At 36.5% G+C, this 22175-nt stretch overlaps 2 protein-coding genes across 5 annotated transcripts in view; one reads left to right on the forward strand and one right to left on the reverse strand.

Annotated features, from left to right (window-relative positions):
• The window catches only part of LOC136029914 (retinol-binding protein pinta-like), a 113263-nt gene that overhangs the window by 75913 nt on the left and 15175 nt on the right, over positions 1 to 22175 (reverse strand). For 3 of the 4 annotated variants that reach the window (XM_065708428.1, XM_065708426.1, XM_065708430.1), the window contains exon 2: positions 678 to 881. In XM_065708428.1, coding sequence (XP_065564500.1) covers positions 678 to 867 — 190 coding nt within the window. In that variant the 5' untranslated portion in view covers positions 868 to 881. Of the gene's footprint in view, positions 1 to 677; positions 882 to 18025; positions 18143 to 22175 lie in introns of those variants that run through there. The other variant, XM_065708429.1, reaches the window with a different exon arrangement.
• The window catches only part of LOC136029913 (actin-interacting protein 1-like), a 247574-nt gene that overhangs the window by 43496 nt on the left and 181903 nt on the right, over positions 1 to 22175 (forward strand). The window lies entirely within an intron of this gene.

Here is a 22175-nt window from a genome sequence, read left to right on the forward strand (position 1 = left end):
TATAAATAAAATTGGTGCTGGAGGGGGAAATTTCTTGCGGGGAGGACACTTTGAAGAATATTTCCATAGAGGAATTTTTCGTGCGGTAACCAATTTTCCCATGGAGGGGAGCTAGAATTCTCAGCATTATTTAAACAAGATCAGAAATTAAATTTTTTTAAAACTTTTTTTTCGACTGAAAGACAGGAGCAGCATTAAAGGTTAAAACAAAAAGAAACATGAGAGGTGTTTCCCTTTCTCAATGCCTCACTCTTTACCCTGCAGTTTTTTACAACTTCTAAAAAGCTTATTATTCTAATTAAATGGTCCTTGTGCTTCAGGAGTCATTCTAAACAATTGGAACAAAAAGTCAAACTTTAGCGCAAAGAGTGAGATATTGAGGAGGGCGCCACCCTCCCCAAGCATATACACAATGATTTATGTTCGTTTTCGGTATTAATTTTGCTCCTTACTTTCAGCCGAAAAAAAACTGTTTTTTATTTTTTAGAAAATAAAGACAATAAAGCCAAGTTAAATTGTCTCATTGGCAATATATTGGGGAGTGGGGAGAGCATCCTTAAATTTTGACTGCCAATGGACCGCTGGCATCAACACTCCCTCCGTTCTTTGTGCACATACCTGACTGAGGTATGACATTATTAGCATGCCATAAATTGTTATTACGTATTTGTACTCACCAATATCCATAAGACCCAAATCAGGTCGAGTTTCAATCCAGTTTCTAAGCTTTATTATACATTTTTCTCGGAGCTCGTCTGTCTCGTTCAACTCTGTCTCTGCCTTTTTCATCGCCTCCCGCGGAAGTGAAGGGACATATCTTCTTATAGGACAGCTGAAGGACGGTGATAGTTTTTGTGTATCCATCATAGACAACCTGAGAACTGAGATAAACAGTCTATGAATTTAGATTTTCATTCATATCATATGTACTGTGACCAAAAACCTGTATCAAAATCTGATAGGAAAATGCATCAAAAGATTAGCGGTGCGTAGGTGACTACTAGAATTAGAAGTAGGCACGCAGGCAAAATTTACTTAGGGACCCAAATTAAAGAAAAACACAAAAACAACCAAATTACATGAATGGTACGAAAATTGTGGAAACATCTTATCTATAGGAGTTTCTTCCATTTTTTTGGGAGGGGTCAGGGGCGGTTAAGGGCCCGTTCCTGAAAATAGCAACAATAATTTTTTAAATTCCACTGGCTGCAATATAGTGGCAAAAAGCCACGAGACACAAAATCAAAAGCCGGTTTCAGACTAGGCTCCAGTCAATCGATATCCCTCTTAGCAGGTCTAGCCCGATATCTTAGAACCCACATCTCACATAAAAATCCCAGACTAGGCAGGAGGTCTATCATTTCCTCCACTATTGATGATGTTTTCTTTAAAAGTACTGCATCTGCATTATTACACGTTTCCAGAAACAGTAGAAAGAGGAAAATAATCGATACTATAAGCAGTAACGGTTAATAAACACTTATAACTCCTGGTGAAAGTGAAGGCTACAAAGTTCTCCACAATTCTAAAAATCGCGTACATCATGGGAAGTATGACGGAAGTTCTTTCTATGCGAGGTGCGAAGTGTGCCATTCGCGGCGGACCAAGTGGCACCCAAAGGTGTAAAGCAGAGGGTACAGAGTGGACAGCCCCTTGCGAAGTCTATTCTTCCTAAATTAAGTTGTTAGTTTTCGTATATCAATCATCGCAAAAAAAGGGTTTAAAGCTGTGATTCCCAACGTGTTGTGCACGCCCGACCGGAGGGGCATGGCAATATTTTGGTGGGTTATGGGTAGGCCGAGCACCCTTTGGTGACTATACTTTAAATCCTTAATTTGGAAGAAAAATTCTATGTGAATGACGTCACATTCATCTGCATTTAAAAAGCAATAAGGATACATGATAGTGTTGGAATAATGTCATTTATTATACAAAAGGAGTTTTATACAGACGATAGTTTTAATTAGCATTTTTTTTATTTGAAAAACGGACATTTACTATTTCACTGTTAGATTGCAATGTTCCATGGCAATTGCCGGCCTGTGACACTCAATTGCTGTCACACGACACCCTCTGGTAAGCACTATCACACATATAACAGTTTTTGAGCATTTTTCTGCAAAAATATCGTTTTACACTAGAATTGATCGTTTAAATTTAATGAAAAATCCCCAGTAGCGTTTCTTCTGATGATTCCTAGCAATTGACGCCAGCCTGGCACAATATAACAGCCCAATGACACCCTCTGGCACATATTATCAAACCTAAGGGTTTTCAAACCTTTCCTCCACAAAAAATAACTTTATAAAATAAAAATGACCATTGTTTTTATTTGAACAGCAGAACTTGCCATTGTTTTCTTAGAAAATGATCTTTCTTAGAAATAGCCCTTTTAAGATAATTTTTAGAGATATTTCTTAGAGAATTATATAAACTTGTTCAAAACAAAGGAAAATAGTCCTTTTTAGAGGATTTTTAGAGATGTTTGTTTAGAGAATGATATAAACTTGTTCAAAGATAGGATAATAGTCATTCTTAGAGAATCTTGGGAGATGTTTTCTTAGAGAATGATATAAACTTTTTTCAAAAAATAGGAAAATAGTCTTTGTTAGAGAGTTTTTGGAGATGTTTCCTTAGAGATTGATATAAACTTGTTCAAAATATAGGAAAACAGTCCTCTTTAGAGAATCTTTAGAGATTTTTTCTTAGATAATGATATAAATTTGTTCAAAACATAGAAAAAATCCTTCTTTGAGAATTTTTAGAGATGTTTTCTTAGAGAATTATATAAACTTGTTCAAAATATAGCAAGATATCCTTTATAACGAATTTTTAGAGATGCTTTCTTAAAGAATGACATTAACTTGTTCAAAACCTAGAAAATAATCCTTATTAGAGAATATCTAGAAATGTGTTCTTAGATAAATTTGTTCAAAAACATATAAACTTTGATATAAACTTGTTCAAAACATAGGAAAATAGTCTTTCTTATGGAATCTTTAGAGATGTTTTCTAGAGAATGATATAAACTTGTTTAAAACATAGGAAGAAGATTTCCTTAGAGTATTTTAAAGATATTGTCATTGATACTGATACAAACTTGTTGAAAACATCGGAAAATAGTCTTTCTTAGAGAATCTTTAAAGACGTTTTCTTAAAAAATGATATAAACTTGTTCAAAACATCGAAAAATGGTCCTTCTTAGAGAATATTTAGAGATGTTTTCTTAGATAAATTTGCCAAAAACATATAAACTTTGATATAAACTTGTTCAAAACATAGGAAAATAGTCTTTCTTATGGAATCTTTAGAGATATTTTCTAGAGAATGATATAAACTTGTTCAAAACATAGGAAGAAGATTTTCTTGCAGTATTTTTAGAGACAGTGTCATTGATACTGATACAAACTTGTTGAAAACATCGGAAAATAGTCCTTCTTAGAGAATCTTTAAAGATGTTTTCTTAAAAAAATGATATAAACTTGTTCAAAACGCAGGAAAATAGTCATTCTTAGAGAATTTTTAAAGATGTTTTCTTAGAGAAGTAGCAGTAGTAGTAGTAGTTGGAGAACACGTATCCCACCTATTTCGATTATCTACAAAAGAAGACATGAATATTTTAAGGGAAAACGTCAAAAAATTAGATAATGTAATGATAATAACTCTACATGCCCAGAAAATAATACCTAGCATAGCTAGCAACTAAAAAGATAATATAGAAAGCATATGAAAGAAAATTTCAAAGCAGTAAACATAACGAACTACTTAAAAAATGTTTAAAAGGTTTTCCAGAGAAATTGCCTACGGATTGTTCTGGGTACCCGGCTGACTGACCATATTTCAAACAGTAGGTTGCACGAAAAATGTGGTTCAATTCGGTTTCTAGGGCTATAATGAAAGAAAGGTTGAGATGGCTAGGCCAAGTTCTAGGGATGAAGGATGACAGATTACCGAAGATTGTCTTTTTTGGCCAACCGTCTGGGGCTACATGGAAAGCAGGTCGTCCTTGTCTGGGTTGGGAGGATGTCATAAATAAAGATTTAAGGATATGGGAACTTCCTTGGATGGTGTAAAGAGGCAGGCTTTCAAGAGATTAGGATGGAGGGGGAGTGTGTGGCGTAGCTGTGTTGGCCTCAGGTGGCTTGGTGCTGCGGTGAGTTATTAGTAGTAGTAGTAGTAGTAGTTTTCTTAGAGAATGATACAAACCTGTTCAATATGCGAGAAAATAATTCTTCTCAGAGATTTTTAGAGATATTTTCTTGGAGAACGATAAAAACTTGCTACAAACATAATAAAATACTCCTTCTAAGACAATTTTTATCAATGTTTTCTTAGAGAATGATACAAACTTGTTTAAAACATATAAAATAGCCCTTCTTTGAGGATTTTTAGAGATGTTTTCTTAGAGAGTGATCTAAGGTTACCAAAAACATAGGAAATTAGTCCTTAACCAATAAAAGTATCACCTCACACAGCATAGGTACCTGCGACCCAGATATAACTAAGGTATATAACTTTGGGTGCCTGAAACCGACCAGTTTTAACAGACAGAAAAACAATATGATTCATATGGGTATTTTATGCACACTCGCACCGTTTTTTAAGGATTTAGCCTTTTTCTTAGATGCTATTAGGCTAGTTTAACCTAACATAGACATGACAGGTTAGGTTGAGTTAGGTTAGAAGGCGCAAAATCTAACTTAACTAGGATATGTTAACCTAAACTAAACGTGATAGGTTAGGTTAAGTCAGGTTAGAGGGCGCGCAGTTAGGTTAGATTTGTCAACCTAACATATCATAGGTTAGGTTAACCAAACCTAATAGCACCTAATATCGCAATCTAACAATGAAATGACAATTTTCCGCTGTTTAAATAAAAACAATGGTCAATTTTAGTTTGTGGAGTTATATCTGTGGGGAATAGGTTGAAAACCCTTTGGCGTGATAATCTGTGCCAGAGGGTATCATTAGACTGCTAAATTGTGCCACGCTGGCATCAATTGCCAGGTGTGATCAGAAGAAACGCTATTGGGGATTTGTAGTAAGTTTGAAAGATTGATTTTAGTTTAAACTGATATTTTTGCAGAAAAATGCCTGAAAAATGCATATGTGTGACAATGCTTGCCAGAAGGTGCCGTGAGTCAGCCATTGACTATCAAAGGCCGAAGCAATTGTCATTTTCAGTTTATAAAGTTATTTTTGTGGAAAAAACTGTTTAAAAACCCTTAGGTGAGATAATGCTCGCCAGAGGGTGCCATCGGGCTAGCATATTCTGTCAGGCTGGCGTCAATTGCCGGGAGTAATGAGAATAAATTGCCATGGGTAATCAGATTCATCAGAATAAAAAGATCGATTCTAGTTTAAACGAATATTTTTGCAGATGAATTTTCAAAAAACTATTCTATGTGTCATAATGCTTGCCAGAGGGTGCCGTGTGTCAACAATTGGGAGTCACAGGCCGGAAATTACCAGAGAGTAATACCAACAAAAATGAAAATAAATAAAGAATTAAGTCCCATGCCCTGTGTCCCCTTGAATTTACTTCTATTAAGTCACCGTCTCTTTCAATAGATCTAGATTTATTGGTAAAAAATAGTGGTTTCCTTGTAGTATTATATTTTTTTATGTTTTGGATATGCTTATGGCGAATTTCTCAATATTTATTTTGATAGTCCTCGAAAAAAAAAAGATAGCCTGAAGAAGTACATTTACAATTTGTGTACATCCGGTGACAAACCTGAACCTGCGACAAAGATCTTGATATGAAACGAGTCTTATTTATATTCACTGTCATGTGGCTAAAATCTTTCATCAGAATCTGATATAGAAAACATCAAAATTAATTATGTTTTGATGATGGCAATACTTTTAATTACAACAAAGCGAAAAGGAAAGGTGAGTATCAAATACCAACATCTTCAAAAGTGTGATTTAATCCAAGTGATTATTTATTGTGATAAATTAAAAAAAAACACTTCTTTCAGCTGAAAGTAAGAAGCAACATTAAAACTTAAAGCAAGCAGAAATTATTCTGTAAATGAAGGAGCTTTCTTCCTACTCAATACCTCGCTCTTCACGCAAAAGTATTTTATAACTTAAAAACGTTTTCTATTTTAATCAAATTGTGTTTCAGGAGTCACCCTTAAAGAATTTGGATAAAAAGTTAAATTTTTAAGTAAAGAACGAGGTACTGAGGTGGGGACAACCCTTCTCATATATAGAATGATTTCTGCTTGTTTTAAGTTGATTTAACTCCTTGCTTTCAGTTGAAATTTTTTTATCTAATTTCTTATCGTTTTTCAAATAATGTCGAAAAATCCAGTTCCCTTTGTGGAAAATTCCCCTCCTTCCGTGGAAAATTCCTCCCAAGTAAAATAGCCTCCCTTAAAATTCCTCCCGGTCAATTTCATCCTTGCAGATAATCCCCCAGGAAAATTTCTTATGGACAAAATAACAAATACTACACGGAAGCGATGGGTAAATTTCGTAGCTTCCAGCCTTTTCCCCAGAGTCTGTGGGGAGGGGGGTTTTGTTATCTCCAAAGGAATAGATATTGAAATTTTAAACTATGCTGAACAAAAGGGATATCTCGAAATTTTGATCGGACGACTTTAGGGGGGAGGGAGGGAAAGAGCGTGGGGGGTTACTACCCACCAGTCTTTTTGGCTTCTTAAAAAGGGCATTAGAACTTTGGATGATACGATCACCCCGGGAAAAAAAATCAAACAGTTCGTTGTAACGAACTGTAGTAAGGAGCGACCCGGCTAAATAGTAATCGAAATTCTAAAAAATGGAATTTTGATTCCAATAGTTTCATCAAAAGAATCGCATTTAATGCCGATTTTAAATATATAAGTTTCATCAAGATTAATGTCACCCATCAAAAGTTACGAGCCTGAGAAAATTTGCCTCATTTTCGAAAATAGGGGAAAACACCCCCTAAAGGTCAAACAATCTTAACGAAAATTATACCATCACATTCCGCGTATCACAGAACCTTACGGTAGAAGTTTCAAGCTCTTCTCTATAAATATGTGGAATTTCATATATGTGGAATTTTGCCACAATTTTATATTTGTGGAATTTTATATAAAAATGTGGAATTTTGCCAGAATACAGATCACGGATGCGTGTTTATTTGCTTTTTGTTGTTTTTTTTTTTTAAATCAAACGATTCGTGGTAACAAACTGTAGTAAGGAGCAACCCGGCTCAATAGTAACCGAAACTCTAAAAAACAGAATTTTTATACCAATAGTTACGTCAAAAGATTCACATTTTAATGCTGATTTTAAGTATATAAGTTTCATCAAGTTTAGTTCTACCCATCAAAAGTTACGAGTCTGAGAAAATTTGCCTTGTTTTAGAAAAACGGGGGAAACTGGAAACATCCCCTAAAAGTCACAGAATCATAACGAAAACCATACCATTGGATTCAGCGTATCAGAGAAACCTACTGTTAAGGTTACAATCTCCTATCACCAAAAATGTGGATTTTTTTTGCCAGAAGACAGATCACGGATGCGTGTTTATTTGTTTGTTTTTTCCTATGGGTGATCGTATCGATCCAGTGGTCCTAGAATGTTGTGAGAGGGCTTATTCCAACGGAAATAAAAAGTTCTAGTGCCCTTTTTAAGTGATCAAAAAATTGGAGGGTGCCTAGGCCCCCTCCCACGCCAATTATTTTCCCAAAATCACAGGATCAAAATTCTGAGATAGCCATTTTATTCACCGAAGTCTAAAAACTTTATAACTATGTCTTTGGGACGACTTACTCCCCCACAGTCCCCATGGGAGGGGCTACAAGTTACAAGCTTTAACCAGTGCTTACATATAGTAATGGTTATTTGGAAGTGTACAGACGTTTTTAGAGAGATTTTTAGGTTGGGAGTTGAGAAGAGGGAGATATGTTGGGGGAACTTTCCTTGGAGGAATTTGTCATAAGGGAAGAAAATTTTCATGAAGGGAGCGCAGGATTTTCTAGCATCATTAAAAAAAACAATGAAAAAATAAATATGAAAAAGTTTTTTTCAACTGAAAGTAAGGAGAAGCATTAAAACTTAAAACGAACAGAAATAATTACGTATAAAATGGGCTCACCTCCTCCTAATACCCCGCTCTTTACGCTAAAGTATGTTTAGTAATTAAAACTATTTATTCTACGGCTTTTGTGATTCAGGGGTCATTCTTAAGAAATTGGGACAAAATTTAAGCTTTAGTGCAAAGAGCGAGGTACGGAAGAGGGGGTGAACCCCCTCATATACGTAATAAAAACATGAGAATACAGAGAATACATGAGAATACAGAGAAGCATTAAAACTTAAAACGAACAGATATAATTACGCATAAAATGGTCTCACCTCCTCCTAATACCCCGCTCTTTACGCTAAAGTATTTTTAGTAATTAAAACTATTTATTCTACGGCTTTTGTGATTCAGGGGTCATTCTTAAGAAATTTGGACAAAATTTAAGCTTTAGTGCAAAGGGCGAGGTACGGAAGAGGGGGTGAACCCCCTCATATACGTAATAAGAAAATACGAACAAAGAAGTTTGTTATGTAAGTTAATTGGTAAGTTACGTATATATTTTACTAATAAAAACATTCGTAAAAAATCAAAAGTTCTAGTTGCCTTTTTAAGTAACAAAAAAATAGGAGGGCAACTAGGCCTCCTCCCCCGCTCCTTTTTTCTCAAAATCATTCGATCAAAACTATGAGAAAGCTATTTAGCCAAAAAAATAAATATGCAAATTTCATTTTAATTTCGTATACGAAATTTCATTATATACCTTGCTTTCTCTTTACCGACTCAATTTTATGCGTGGATAGCCTAAAGGTAATTGTCTGGGGTAAATTATTACGAGGATTGAATTGTCCAGAGGATATTTTCATGGGGAGAGGGATTTTTCTGCCAGATTTCCTGGCGTTATTTAAAAAAAAATCAGAAAGATAATGTTTAGAAAAGTTCAAAGTAAGGAGCAGCATTGAGACTTAAAACGAACAGAAATTATTACGTATATGAGAAGTGTTTCTCCCTCTTCAACGCCTCATTCTTAAAGCTATAGTTTAAACTTTGTCCCAATTCTTTAAAAATGACCCCTGAAAGGCAAAGCTCGTTTAATTAGAACAATTGGTATATCAAAAGAATCGGAGTTTTATGCTGATTTAAAACATGTAAGTTTAATAAGTTTAACCTTATTCATCAGAAGCTACGAGTCTGAGAACATTTGTCTGATTCCCATGCCTCTTTTTTCTCAAATCGTCCGATCAAACTTTTGAGACAGCCATTATGTTCAGCATAGTTGAAAGACCGAATAACTATGCCTTTGGGGGTATCATGACCATCTCAGAGCCCCTGGGGAAAGGTCTTTGAGTTGAAAAAGGTTCCTATTGTTCCCGTATAGTATTTGTTATTAGGAAGGGTGCATATATTTTTTGATGGCGGGGATTTTCTGTTGGTGGAATTTTCCACGGAGAAAATTTTCCACGGGGAGGGAAGTTTCCAGGTGGTAAATTTTTCGTAAAAAATTTTACACTGGGGGAATTTGTCAGAGTTCCTATAAAAAATTCTTCTTATGTCTTGCTTTCTCTTTGCCAACTCAATTTTACGCGCGGAAATGTTAAGGGTATTTGTCCGGGGTAAATTTTCATCGGAATTGAATAGTCTAGAGAATAAATCCTTGGGTAGGAAGGCTTTTTCCGTGGAAAAGTAGCCAGATTTCCTGGCATTATTTAAAAAAGATCAAAATTAAATAAGAAAAAAGAAACTTTTTCATCTGGAAGTAGGGAGCTACATTAAAAGTTAAAACGAACAGAAGTTTAAAAACGACCCCTGAAACACTATATTCGTTTAACAAGAACAATAAGAAGCTTTTTAAAAGTACTAAAAAACTTTAGCGTAAAGAAGACGTATTGAGGAGGGGGAAACCCCCTCATATACGTAATATATTTCTGTTCGTTTGAAGTTTTAATGCTGCTCCTTACTTTTTGTTTAAACTTGTTATTTTTATTTAAAGACATAAAGGAATGCAGTCTCCGCCTTTGTTGTATTTACCTATTGTTACTATGCCAAATTTTGAGCCAGCGCAAAACCCGATTGTTCCTTTTGTATATTAAATAAAAAAAAAATTAACTGCAAGTAAGGAGCGACATTAAAACTTAAAACGAACAGAAATTACTCCGTATATGAAAGGGGTTGTCCCTCCACAACGCGCTGCTCTTCACGCTACAGTTTGACTCTGCCACTACTGCACTTTTTAAAACAAAAAAAAAAAACTTTAGCGTAAAGAGCGAGCCGTTGTGGAAAGACAACCCCTTTCATATACGGAGTAATTTCTATTGGTTTTAAGTTTTAATGTCGCTCCTTACTTGCAGTTAAAAAAAAAGCTTGTTTGTTTTATTTAATTTCTGAACGTTTTTGAATTAACACGTGTTTTGATTGTTGCTCAACGCACATGAATAATTAAAACGAAATTTGCATATTATTTTTTTCTTGCTAAATGGCTTTCTCATAGTTTCGATCGAATGATTTTGATAAATAAAGGAGAGGGGGAGGGGGCCTATTTGCACTCCAATTTTTGGCTATTTAAAAATGCAAATAGATTTTTTTGATTTTTGCACTAACGTTTTGGTTAGTAATAAACATACATACCTTACGAAATAACTTAAGTAACGAACTTCTATATTCGTTAACTTTTATTGCGTATGTGAGGGGGTTTGCCCCCTTGTCAATACCTCGCTCTTTACACTAATGCTTGAATTTTATACCACATCTTAAAGAATGACCTCTGAATCATAAAGGACGTAGAATAAATAGTTAAAATTACTAAAAATACTTTAGCGTAAAGAGCAAGGTATTGTGGCGAAGACGAACCCCCTTATAAACGTAATATTTTATGTTCGTTTTAAGTATTAATACTGTTCATTACTTCCAGGAGAAAAAAAATAACAATTTAGTTTCTCATTTTTTAAATAATGCTAGAAAATCCTGCGCCCCCTTCATGGCAATTCTCTTCTCTCATGATTAATTCCTTTATGGAAAGATCCTCCCACGCAACCCCCTCCCATCCCAACGCAAAAAAATCCCCCTGAAAACGTCGTTACACTTCGTAATGACCATTACTATATGTAAACAATGGTCAAAGCGTTTAACTTGCAGCCCCTCCCTTGGGGACTGAGGGGGATTAAATCGTCCTCAAAGACATATTTAATAGGTTTTCGACTAAGCTGAACAGAATGGCTATTTAAAATTTTGATCCAGTGACCTTGGGAAAAAATGTGCGTTGGAGGGTGCTTAGGTGCCCTCCAAGTTTTTGGTTACTTAAAAGGGCACTAGAACTTTTAATTTCCGTTCGAATGAACCCTCTCGCAACATTTTAGGACCGCTGGATCGATACGATCACCCACGGGGAAAAAAACAAAACAAATAAACACGCATCCGTGATCTGGCTTCTGGCAAAAAAAAATACAAAATTCCACATTTTTGGTGATAGGAGATTGTAACTTTACCAGTAGGGTTCTCTGATAAGCTGAATCTGATGGTCGTTAAGATTCTATGACTTTTAGGGGGGTGTTTCCAGTTTCCATCTATTTTCTAAAATAAGGCAAATTTTCTCAGACTCGCAACTTTTGATGGGTAGGACTAAACTTGATGAAACTTATATACTTAAAATCAGCATTAAAATGTGTTTCTTTTGATGTTACTATTGGTATAAAAATTCTGTTTTTAGAGTTTCGGTTACTAATGAGCCTGGTCGTTCCTTACTACAGTTCGTTACCACGAACCTTTTGAAAACAATAAAAAGCTCGAAAAAGAACGGAAAAGCTGTTGGGCCGTAATATTTCAAAGAGTAAATGTGTTTTTTGTGCTAACCATCTAAATGTTTCAGTTTTCGGTGGTTTTTCTTGAGTTTTTCTTTTTCCATTCTTTTTCTTTTTTTCGATTAATTTTGCATGGAACTAATTCAATTGATCACAAAAACTAATGGCAATAATTAAAGGATGAGACCCCAAATTATTCATTGATTACTTAAAAGAGATTAAAATTACAAATCTGTAGTTGAAGTTTTATATCTGTAATGTAATTTTTTCGTTTTGGATGCTTCTCGCAAGTTAATTTTTAATTAATTAAGTTGAATGGTTTCTGTGGCTGAATCGTTTCATATCTGTGGGGTTTAAGGGCACCGATTGAAGTGATGCAAGGGGAAATTATACCCTAGACTTCAAAAATACTTTATTGGTATTTTCATTAAAAGAAATCGAAATAAGGCAATCCCACTTAGATTTTGAAAATTTTGTTTTTTGTACCTTCATATAGAAATTGGAAAAAAAACTGCGCCCTCGGCCTAAATTTTCGTAAATCGGCTCATCTGCGGGAAAATCAATAATAAAAATAAAGAGAAAAGTGATCTCCACTTTTCCGAGAAAAGTGGAGATCAGTCCTACTGTGATTAAATATTGGCACAGACCAAGTGGCGAACGTCTATGCTACCTTGATCAAACCCTATCATAATGCAATTCCTCCAGTTTGGATAGGCTTAAATTAAAACTATAGCCTATTGTTACTGCCCCAAATCAATCAAATTGTATGGTCCGTAACAAGAGCAAGTAGACTATCCCTTTAATGATTTACCCTAATATCAAATAAAATGAAATTTTATTTGAAATCAGATAAAACTTTCGGAAAAGCCAAGAGCTCATATGGCATGAGCTCTAGCGAAATTCTAAGAATCAATAGGTTGATTTAAAAGGAAAATCAGAGGCTTAATGCCGGTCAGGATTTAAAATGAGAGCTCTGAGACACAAGATTCTTCTGAATATCAAAATTCATTAAGCTCGTAATAATCATATATAATCGTAATAATCATCCACTCGTGAGTTAAAAATAAATCATTTTTCTAATTTTTCCTCGCCTTTCAACCCCCCCCCCCCCACAGATGGTCGATTCGAGGAAAACAACTCTATCAAGTCAATTAGTGCAGGTACCTGACACTCCTACCAATTTTCATTGTCCTAGCACATCTAGAAGCACCGAACTCACCAAAGCCCTGGATCCCCCCCCCTATCTCCTCTAAAGAGGGCGGTTCCAATCACGTATCTACGACATTTGCTTATTCTACCCTCCAAGTTTCAGCCGATTTCTTCACTCTAAGCGTTTTCCAAGATTTCTGGTTTCCCCCTCCAGCTCCCCCTATGTCACCAGATCTGGTCGGGATTTAAAATATGAGCTCAGAGACATGAGTTCCTTCTAAATATCAAATTTCATTAAGATCTGGTCACCCATTCTTTAGTTAAAAAGTACCTAAATTTTTCCGAATTAACACCCTCCTCCCCCCCCCACAGAGACTGGAACCGTTCCAATTATGTCAATCACGTATCTAGAACTTGTGCTTATTCTTCCCATCAAGTTTCATCCCGGTCTCTCTACTCTAAGTGTTTTCCAAGATTTCCGGCTTCCAAGATTTTTGTTTACCCCCTCTAACCCCCTATGTACCCGGATCCGATTCGAAATGACAATGGAGCATCTGAGACATAAGATCTTTCTATACATCAAGTTTAATTAAGATCCGATCACCCTGTCCTAAGATAACGAAACCTCAATTTTCACGTTTTCCAAGATTTCCAGTTTCCCCTCCAACTTCCTCCAATGTCACCGGATCTGGTCATGAATTAAAATAAGAGCTCTGAAGCACAAGATCCTTCTAAACAACAAACTTCAATAAGTGATCACCCGTTCGTAAGTTACAAATGCCTCATATTTTCTAATTTTTCTCAATTACCCCCCCACCCTCCCAACTCCGCCACAGACAGCGGATCAGGTCCGGTGTGTCAGTCACGTATCTTGGACTTGTCTGAGATCTTTCTCAGGTCTCAGAGGTCTGAGTTTCTAGATCCTTCTAAATATGAAATTTCATTGAGATCCGATCACTCCTTCGAAAGTTAAAAATACCTCATTTTTCTAATTTTTCAGAATAAACCCTCTCCCCATCTCCCCCAATGAGAGTGGATCCGTTCCGGCTATGTCAATCACGTATTTAGGATTTGTGCTTATTTTTCCCACCAAGCTTCATCCCGAGCCCTCCACTCTAAACCTATTCAAAGATTCCCTCCCCCCAAAAAAAAACTCCCCCAATGACACTGGATCCGATCGGGATGTAAAATAAGAGATCTGAGTTACGAGAACCTTCTAAATATGAAATTTCATAAAGATTTGATCACTCCTTCGTAAGTCAAAATACCTCATTTTTTCAAATTTTTCAGAATTAACCCTCCCACTAACTCCCCCAAAGAGAGCGGATCTGTTCCGGTTATGTCAATCACGTATTTAGGACTCGTGCTTAGCTTTTCAGATTCAGATTCAGATTCATTTATTCAAATATTCATTTTCATCAAAATCTTCAACTTGCCCAAATGGAGAGACAAGCTCGACTACAAGGCAAAACACATAAAGAAAATTTAACAATCCTCATTGATACAGAACAAACAAAAAATGAATCACAATTTCCACCAATATTCATCCCGATTCCCCCACTCTAAGCGTTTTCAAAGATTTTATGTTTCCCCTACTCACATCCCCCCAGATCCGGTCTGGATTTAAAATAAGAGCCCTGGGATACGGTATCCTTCTAAATATCAAATTTCATCAAGATCCGATCACCCGTTCGTAAGTTAAAAAATACCTCATTTTTTTGTTTTTCCTCTTTAACCGTCCCCCACTCCCCCCAGATGTTCAAATCGGGATAACGACCATTTCAAATTTAATCTGGTCTGGTTCCTGATACGCCTGCCCAATTTCATCGTCCTAGCTTATCTGGAAGCGCCTAAACTAGCAAAACCGGAACAGACAGACAGACAGACAGAATTTGCGATCGCTATATGTCACTTGATTAATACCAAGTGCCATAACAAAAAATTAAAACTTCTGAAGTCAAAGATAATAATAAAAGTCTGAATGTTTTGGCTTTACCACCTGAAGCCTTTATCAACGAAAAAAAAGAATCCCAAAAAGTTGCCTTAACAAAACGTATGAAAACCAGAGCTAAGAGCTCATATGACACTTGTGACGAGGCAAAAAGAGCCAAGAGCTCATATGGTAAGAGCTCTAACAAAATTCTAAGAATCAATAGATTCATTTAAAAGGAAAATCAGAGGCTTAATGCTGACCAGGATTTAAAATAAGAGCTCAGAGTCACGATGTTCTTCTAAATATCAAAATTCATTAAGATCCGATCACCCATTCGTAAGTTATGAATAACTCATTTTTCTAATTTTTCCTCTCCCTTTAGCCCCCCAGATGGTCGAATCTGGGAAAACGACTTTATCAAGTCAATTTGTGCAGCTCCCTGACACGCCTACCAATTTTCATCGTCCTAGCACGTCCAGAAGCACCAAACTCGCCAAATCACTGAACCCCTCCCCCCAACTCCCCCAAAGGGAGCGAATCCAGTACGGTTACGTCAATCACGTATCAAGGACATTTGCTTATTCTATCCACCAAGCTTCATCCCAATTCCTCCACTCCAAGGGTTTTCCAAGATTTCCCCCTTCAACTCCCCCAATGTCAACAGATCTGGTCGGGATTTGAAATTATGAGCTCTGAGACATGAATTCCTTCTAAATAAAAATTTCATTAAGATCCGGTCACCCATTCTTAAGTTAAAGATACCTCAATTTTTCTAATTTTTCCAAATTAACACCCCCCCCCCCCAGCTCCTCCAAAGAGAACGGATCCGTTCCAATTATGTCAATCACGTATCTAGAACTTGTGCTTATTCTTCCCATTAAGTTCCATCCCGATCTCACCACTCTAAGCGTTTTCCAAGATTTCTGTTTCCCTCCTCCAACCCCCTATGTCCCCTGATCCAATTCAAGTCAAAAATGGAGCATCTGAGACATAAAGTCCTTTTATATATGCATATCAAGATTCATTAAGATCCGATTACCTATTCGTAAGATAAAAATACCCCAATTTTCACGTTTTCCAAGAATTCCTGTTTCCCCCTCCAACTCCCCCAATGTCACAGGATCTGGTTGGAATTTAAATTGTAGCTTTAAAGCACAAGATCCTTCTAAATATCAAATTCCTGTAAGATCTGGTCACCCGTTCGTAAAATACAAATGCCTCATTTTTCCGAATTACCCCCTCCCAAACTCCGCCAAAGAGAGCATATCTGGTCCGGTTATGTCAGTCACGTATCTTAGACAGGTTTTTATTCTTCCTATCCAGTTTCATCCTGATCTCTCCGCTTTAAGAATTTTCTAATATTTCCAGCCCCCCAACTGCCCCCCCCAATGACGCTGGATTCGGTTGAGATTTAAAATAAGAGATCTGAGTTACGAGGTCCTTCTAAATATGAAGTTTCATGACGATCCGATCACTCCTTCGTAAGTTAAAAATACGTCATTTTTTCTAATTTTTCAGAATTAGAATAGTTAGAATTGAGTTAGAATAGAATTATTCACCAAGTGCCATAACAATAAAGAATAACGTTGATAAAGGCTTCCAGATGTGAAACCTGGACATTTTGACTTTTATTATTAATTTTGTATTAAATATTTTTCACGGTCTTGTTCAATTGTAAACAGAAAGACAGTGTGATCTAAGAAATTATTGACTAAACATGACAAAGGAGAAAAACTAGGACAAAGTAGGCTATCGAAAAATCCGCGATTATTCAAAGCAAGTGGGAAAACAAGAAAAATGGATGCTTCTCGCCTGAGACGTAAAAGTTGAGTAAAAAGTAGCAAAGTAAAATGCAAAAAGAAGAGTAATAAGAAGATATAATTTCCAGGAGCAAAATTAAAAGACAAACAATAAAAACAAGCATTGAAAGATATCACTTTCTGCTAGAGTCAAAGAGTTATGCTCAGATAATCTCTCTCTCAATTGTTGGTGGGTGCTTACAATATAGAAACAACCAAAAGCTAAGGGGATTTTATAACCACCCCTACCCAGCATGTGACAGTTGTTTGTCCTTGCTGCAGTTAAAAATACTCTGTGTTTTGTTAAAATTTCTGCAGGTGACATTAAGCTCATCTTTTTTTAAGATTCTTGAAAGTTTGTCACTCAGTTTTGGAACTCAAAGAGTGAAGTTCTTCTTCTCAGCCTCCAAAGGGATACTATCGACTGGACATGTGAGGCTGATGCATCTCTTTCAACTTTTTATTCTTTTATTTAGAATAGACTCGGGGGACACATACAAGGCTGGGGGCCTCGAGGTCCAGGCCCCCTCCTGAATTGAAAAGCTTCAGTGAGCCTGGCTAATGCTTAAATATTTCATATATTTATATATTTGTATATTATATATTTATGCTACTATTCAGGAGGGGTAGAATAAAGTGGCCCACTTTTAGGGATGATATACGCATTTATAAAAATCCTAAAAAACTTGCCTGTGTGATCCTAAAAGTGCTTTACTTTACCTTACACCAACCTTTCCGAATGTGCAAATGTGTAATCCTGTTTTCATATTTCCTATGCATTTTGTCTCACTTCACTCTTTTGATTCAACTTAATATCCATAAAAGAATACAAAATTTATGAATAGTGGTATACGTATAAGGAAAAAAAAATCCAAATATTGTCTTATCATTATGACCCTCTCTCCCATAGCCTCAAGTTTACGTGCCTGGACAGACTCTAATAATTTGACAGGATACCCAAAGCAAACTACAATGTCCTTAAGATAATTCTGTTCTGGTACTATGTCAGCTTTTATTACATCTGGCTTAATACCAGATCAACTAAGAATATTACCACCCCTCTGCTTTTAAACACCGAGAATTATTGTAAGAAAAATAATTTTAAAAACTTTTTCCACAAAACAAATTTTTCCAAGAAAAGTAAAGACCTCCATTAAACCAAAAATGAGCAGAAATGATGTTAAATAATTTTCCAAGCGTAAAACTGCCATAAGTCACCATCAATAAATAAATGAAGCCAAAAACGCACAGAAATTACAATAAATCACAAAGTCAAACTCAAAAGGAGTAGAAATTAACATGAGTAGGGTTGAAGTATAACACTTACTTTAAGAGCCCGTTAAAGTGCTCGGCGTAAGTAAACTACAAAACAAGAATGCTATAGAAGCAGCATTTAACTACTGCCATTCACGATGACAAATATTACTGCATTGGCATTAAGTACAGTACTCAGATTTTCATAGTTGCTTCCGGCTTTTTATTTTCAATCACTCAACCGTAAAATTATCACTATTTCAATTGTCATTTTTTTTTTTTTTATTGAAAGCACTTTTTTTCAATTGTTATTGAACTGAATTTATGAGTAAAAATGTGTATTTTATCAAAGATTCGTTCCAATTCCTCCCTCCAAAAATATAATATTCCCTCCAAAATACGGTATACCCCTAAATATCCTTGTAATCCTAAATTGTATTGAAACAGAATGGTCACAAATTTGAACGAGCTGATTGGTTGTTTAAACGATGCCCCTCGTAGAAAAATTGGAACGAATCTTGTTTAACCTTTAGTTATGGATCAATGTTCCATAGTTTGGGATCTCTATTTCCGACTACCTTCCTAGAAGGGTCGGGGATACTGATTTGCATTCACCATAGATGTGGGGATGCGAGCAAATGTCGTGCAGACATAATGAAAACTTAAGGGCCAAAACGGATCTTTGCCTTGCTCATTGGAATCTGTTCGTATTTTATAATGCATTTCTTTCTTCAACTACAAAGCTTGATATTTGGTATATATAACTATTTGGTATCAGAGCCGATCAAGGGAGGGGGGGGGGAAACGGGGCATCTTCCCTGAGCACTGTTGCTGGCAGGTGCCCCCTTTGATCGAATTTTTTATTTTGATTCGTTTTTTTGCTTATGTTTGAGTCAGGAGAGGCGCTGTCATTAATTATTAATTTTTCCCCGGCACAACCAACCCAAGGAACGACTCTGTGTGGTATATAAAACTATTGTATAAAAAACTTTAACATTTGGTATATTTGGTAAAAAAAAATTTAAAACTTAAATATTACATAAAAATATGAAACTTTAATATTGGGTATAGGTATAACGGAAACGTTAAAGCGGTTTTTAGCAGTGGTATACGTGTAACGGAGAAGATCCTCGGAATGAAAATACTTGCTTTTGTCACCCTGTTTGCCAGTTTTCAACAGCTACGCTTTAAAAAAAAATTGCTAACTATAGTCGGTCATATAAGAGGAAGCATAAGCCTGCTTTAATGGGTGAATTTCGTCTAAATGGCTGAAAACGAAATTCGCCTCAATTTTTCTGCCAGATGTGCGTTAAAAACAGTCCAGCGTTTTTCTGTTGTCTTGATAAGTTTACTCCCACAAGAGGAAAATTTATTGCAGAGACGAATTGAGACGAATGTCCAGAAACTACTAGCGGATGTAGGGGGATGGGGGGATCCCTGGCCCCCAAGATTTTTCTGGCACCCTCTTATTCGTTTTTTCTCCTTTTTTACTCTTTTTTTAGAATGAATTTGTCAATTTGATCAATTATTGGCACCTTTGTCACACTGGCCCCCAGAATTTTGCTCATTGGCACCCTTGTCACATTTGGTCTCCCCCAAGATTTTACTCCAGATTCGCCCCTGCCATAAACCTCGTAGGGAACAACACTTTAGGACATTCAACATGCTATTGGCTAACTATGCTAGACTAAGGAATATATTTGTATTAAATATCAAATCGATTTTCTGAATGCCCACATTCCGTAGGACAACGGGCTCCAGTAGGAGTTTTAAAATTGGACAACGGTTTTAGAATCCTTGTCACATTGGGTCTCCCCCAAGATTTTGCTCCAGATCCGCCCCTGCCATAAACCTCGTAGGGAACAACACTTTAGGACATACAACATGCTATTGGCTAACTATGCTAGACTAAGGAATATATTTGTATTAAATATCAAATCGATTTTCTGAATGCCCACATTGCGTAGGACAATGAGCTCCAGTAAGAGTTTTAAAATTGGACAATGGTTTTAGAATAAAACACGCCGGCCCCTAGGATACCAATGTACACGTTCTACACGAAAATAGAAATTGTTTCATATTTACTTTTGGCTAGCCCCCATTTAATGCAGAAACGAGACAGGATGTAATAAAAAACAGATGTTGGTTTCAATTGCTAAGTGCTTAGAAACATTAATCAAACAAACGAGGCGTAACACAGATCAGGGATTTCTAACTGCAACAGTTCTTCTAGCAGAGTTGGGGATACTGATTTGTATCCACCATCGATGTGAGTATGAAAGCAAGGGTTTCTACAGCAACACAAAACTTTAAACTTTTTCGCATGCTGATCAATGGTCTGCGTTGCGAAGGTGCCTATGTCAGGATTCTATGCCTCTGGCCGTGATTGATCGTTCTTATAACCATGAGAAAAGACCGTGGAAATATACCAATAAGAAACTTTACTTAAAAAATGTATTTGCCATTACCTTGTTTTTATTGACCAGCACAAATAAGCACGAGGTTATACCGGGTGAAGGGGGCTAATACCCCGTTTTGACTGAAAATCAGAAAATTACATAAACTTTTTTGTTACTTGTGTTCTGTTTTTAAGTCCCATAAGAAAGGCATGCTCCATAATCGGCCCCCATCCCCTCAAATGACGTCATTGCACTCCCACCCACCCAAAAAATACAGTACGGTCCTGAGTGAACATTTTTTACAGATTTAAATTTAAGTGATGACCAATAAATTAAAGATACAGGGCACGATCCAGAACCGTTTAAGAGGGGAGGGTTTGACTAATTTAAACTACCAACGTCGCCATAGCTGCAGTGCTGGGGTCAAGATTGATTAAGTCGATCGCATTAATCATTTGCTAGTTCACATAAATTTTTTCGGGGACGGACAAGTTTAATTATGCCTCGGGCGTCATCAAACCTAGAGACGACCCTGGCTGGTAGCAAGCCTTAATGATTAAAAAAAAAAAATACAAAACCCAATCTTCTTCTTAGAAGAAATTTAAGCATATAAGCAAGCTAAACTTAGGGTCAAACCACCTGTTTGTTTTGAATAGCCCTATTCCATCACACAGAAAACCTCAAACTTAAGAAATAATGTAAAACAAGAGCTAAGAGCTCATATGGCACTTGTGACGAGGTCGGAAGAGCCGAGAGCTCATATGGTACGAGGTCGGAAGAGCCAAGAGCTCATTTGGACGAGGTCGGAAGAGCCAAGAGCTCATTTGGCACTTGTGAGAAGGTCAGAACCTAAAGTTAAACTTTATAGCACAAGATCCTTCTAAATATCAAATTTCATTAAGATCTGGTCACCCTTTCGTAAGTTACAAATACCTCAATTTTCAAAATTACCTCCCCCCTCCCAATTCCACCAAAGAGAGCAGATCCGGTCCAGTTATGTCAGTCACGTATCTTAGACAGGTTTCTATTCTTCCCATCCAGTTTCATCCTGATCTCACCGCTTTAAGTATTTTCTAAGATTTCCGGTCCCCCCAACTGCCCCCCCCCAATTACGTTTGATCCGGTTGAGATTTAAAATAAGATATCAGAGTTACGAGGTCCTTCTAAATATGAAGTTTCATGAAGATCCGATCACTCCTTCGTAAGTTAAAAATACGTTATTTTTCTTATTTTTCAGAATTACCCCCCCCCCCCCGCAATTGAGCGGATCCGTTCCAATTATGTAAATTACGTATGCAAGACTTTTGCTTATTTTTCCAACCAAGTTTCATCCCAATCCTTCCAATCTAAGGGTTTCCCATCATTTTAGGTCTCCCCACCCCAAACTTCCCCCAATGTCACCAGATCCGGTCAGGATTTAAAATAAGAGCTTTGAGCCACGATATCCTTCTAAAAATCAAATTTCATGGAGATCCAATCACCCATTCGTAAGTTAAAAATACCTCATTTTTTCTAATTTTTCAGAATTAACCCCCCACCCCCAACTACCCAAAAGAGAGCGGATCCGTTCCGTTTATGTCAATCATCTATCAAGGACTTGTGTTTATTTTTCCCACCATGTTTCATCCCGATCCCTCTACTCTAAGTGTTTTCCAAGTTTTAGGTTTCCCCCTCCCAACTCCCCGCCCCCATCACCAGATCCGGTCGGGATTTAAAATAAGAGCTCTAAGACACGATATCCTTCTAAACATCAAATTTCATTGAGATCCGATCACCCGTTCGTAAGTTGAAAATACCTCATTTTTCTAATTTTTAAGACTTACT

Source organism: Artemia franciscana, chromosome 8 (genome assembly GCF_032884065.1).
Source record: "Artemia franciscana chromosome 8, ASM3288406v1, whole genome shotgun sequence".
In the NCBI taxonomy this organism is placed as follows: Eukaryota; Metazoa; Arthropoda; class Branchiopoda; order Anostraca; family Artemiidae; genus Artemia; species Artemia franciscana.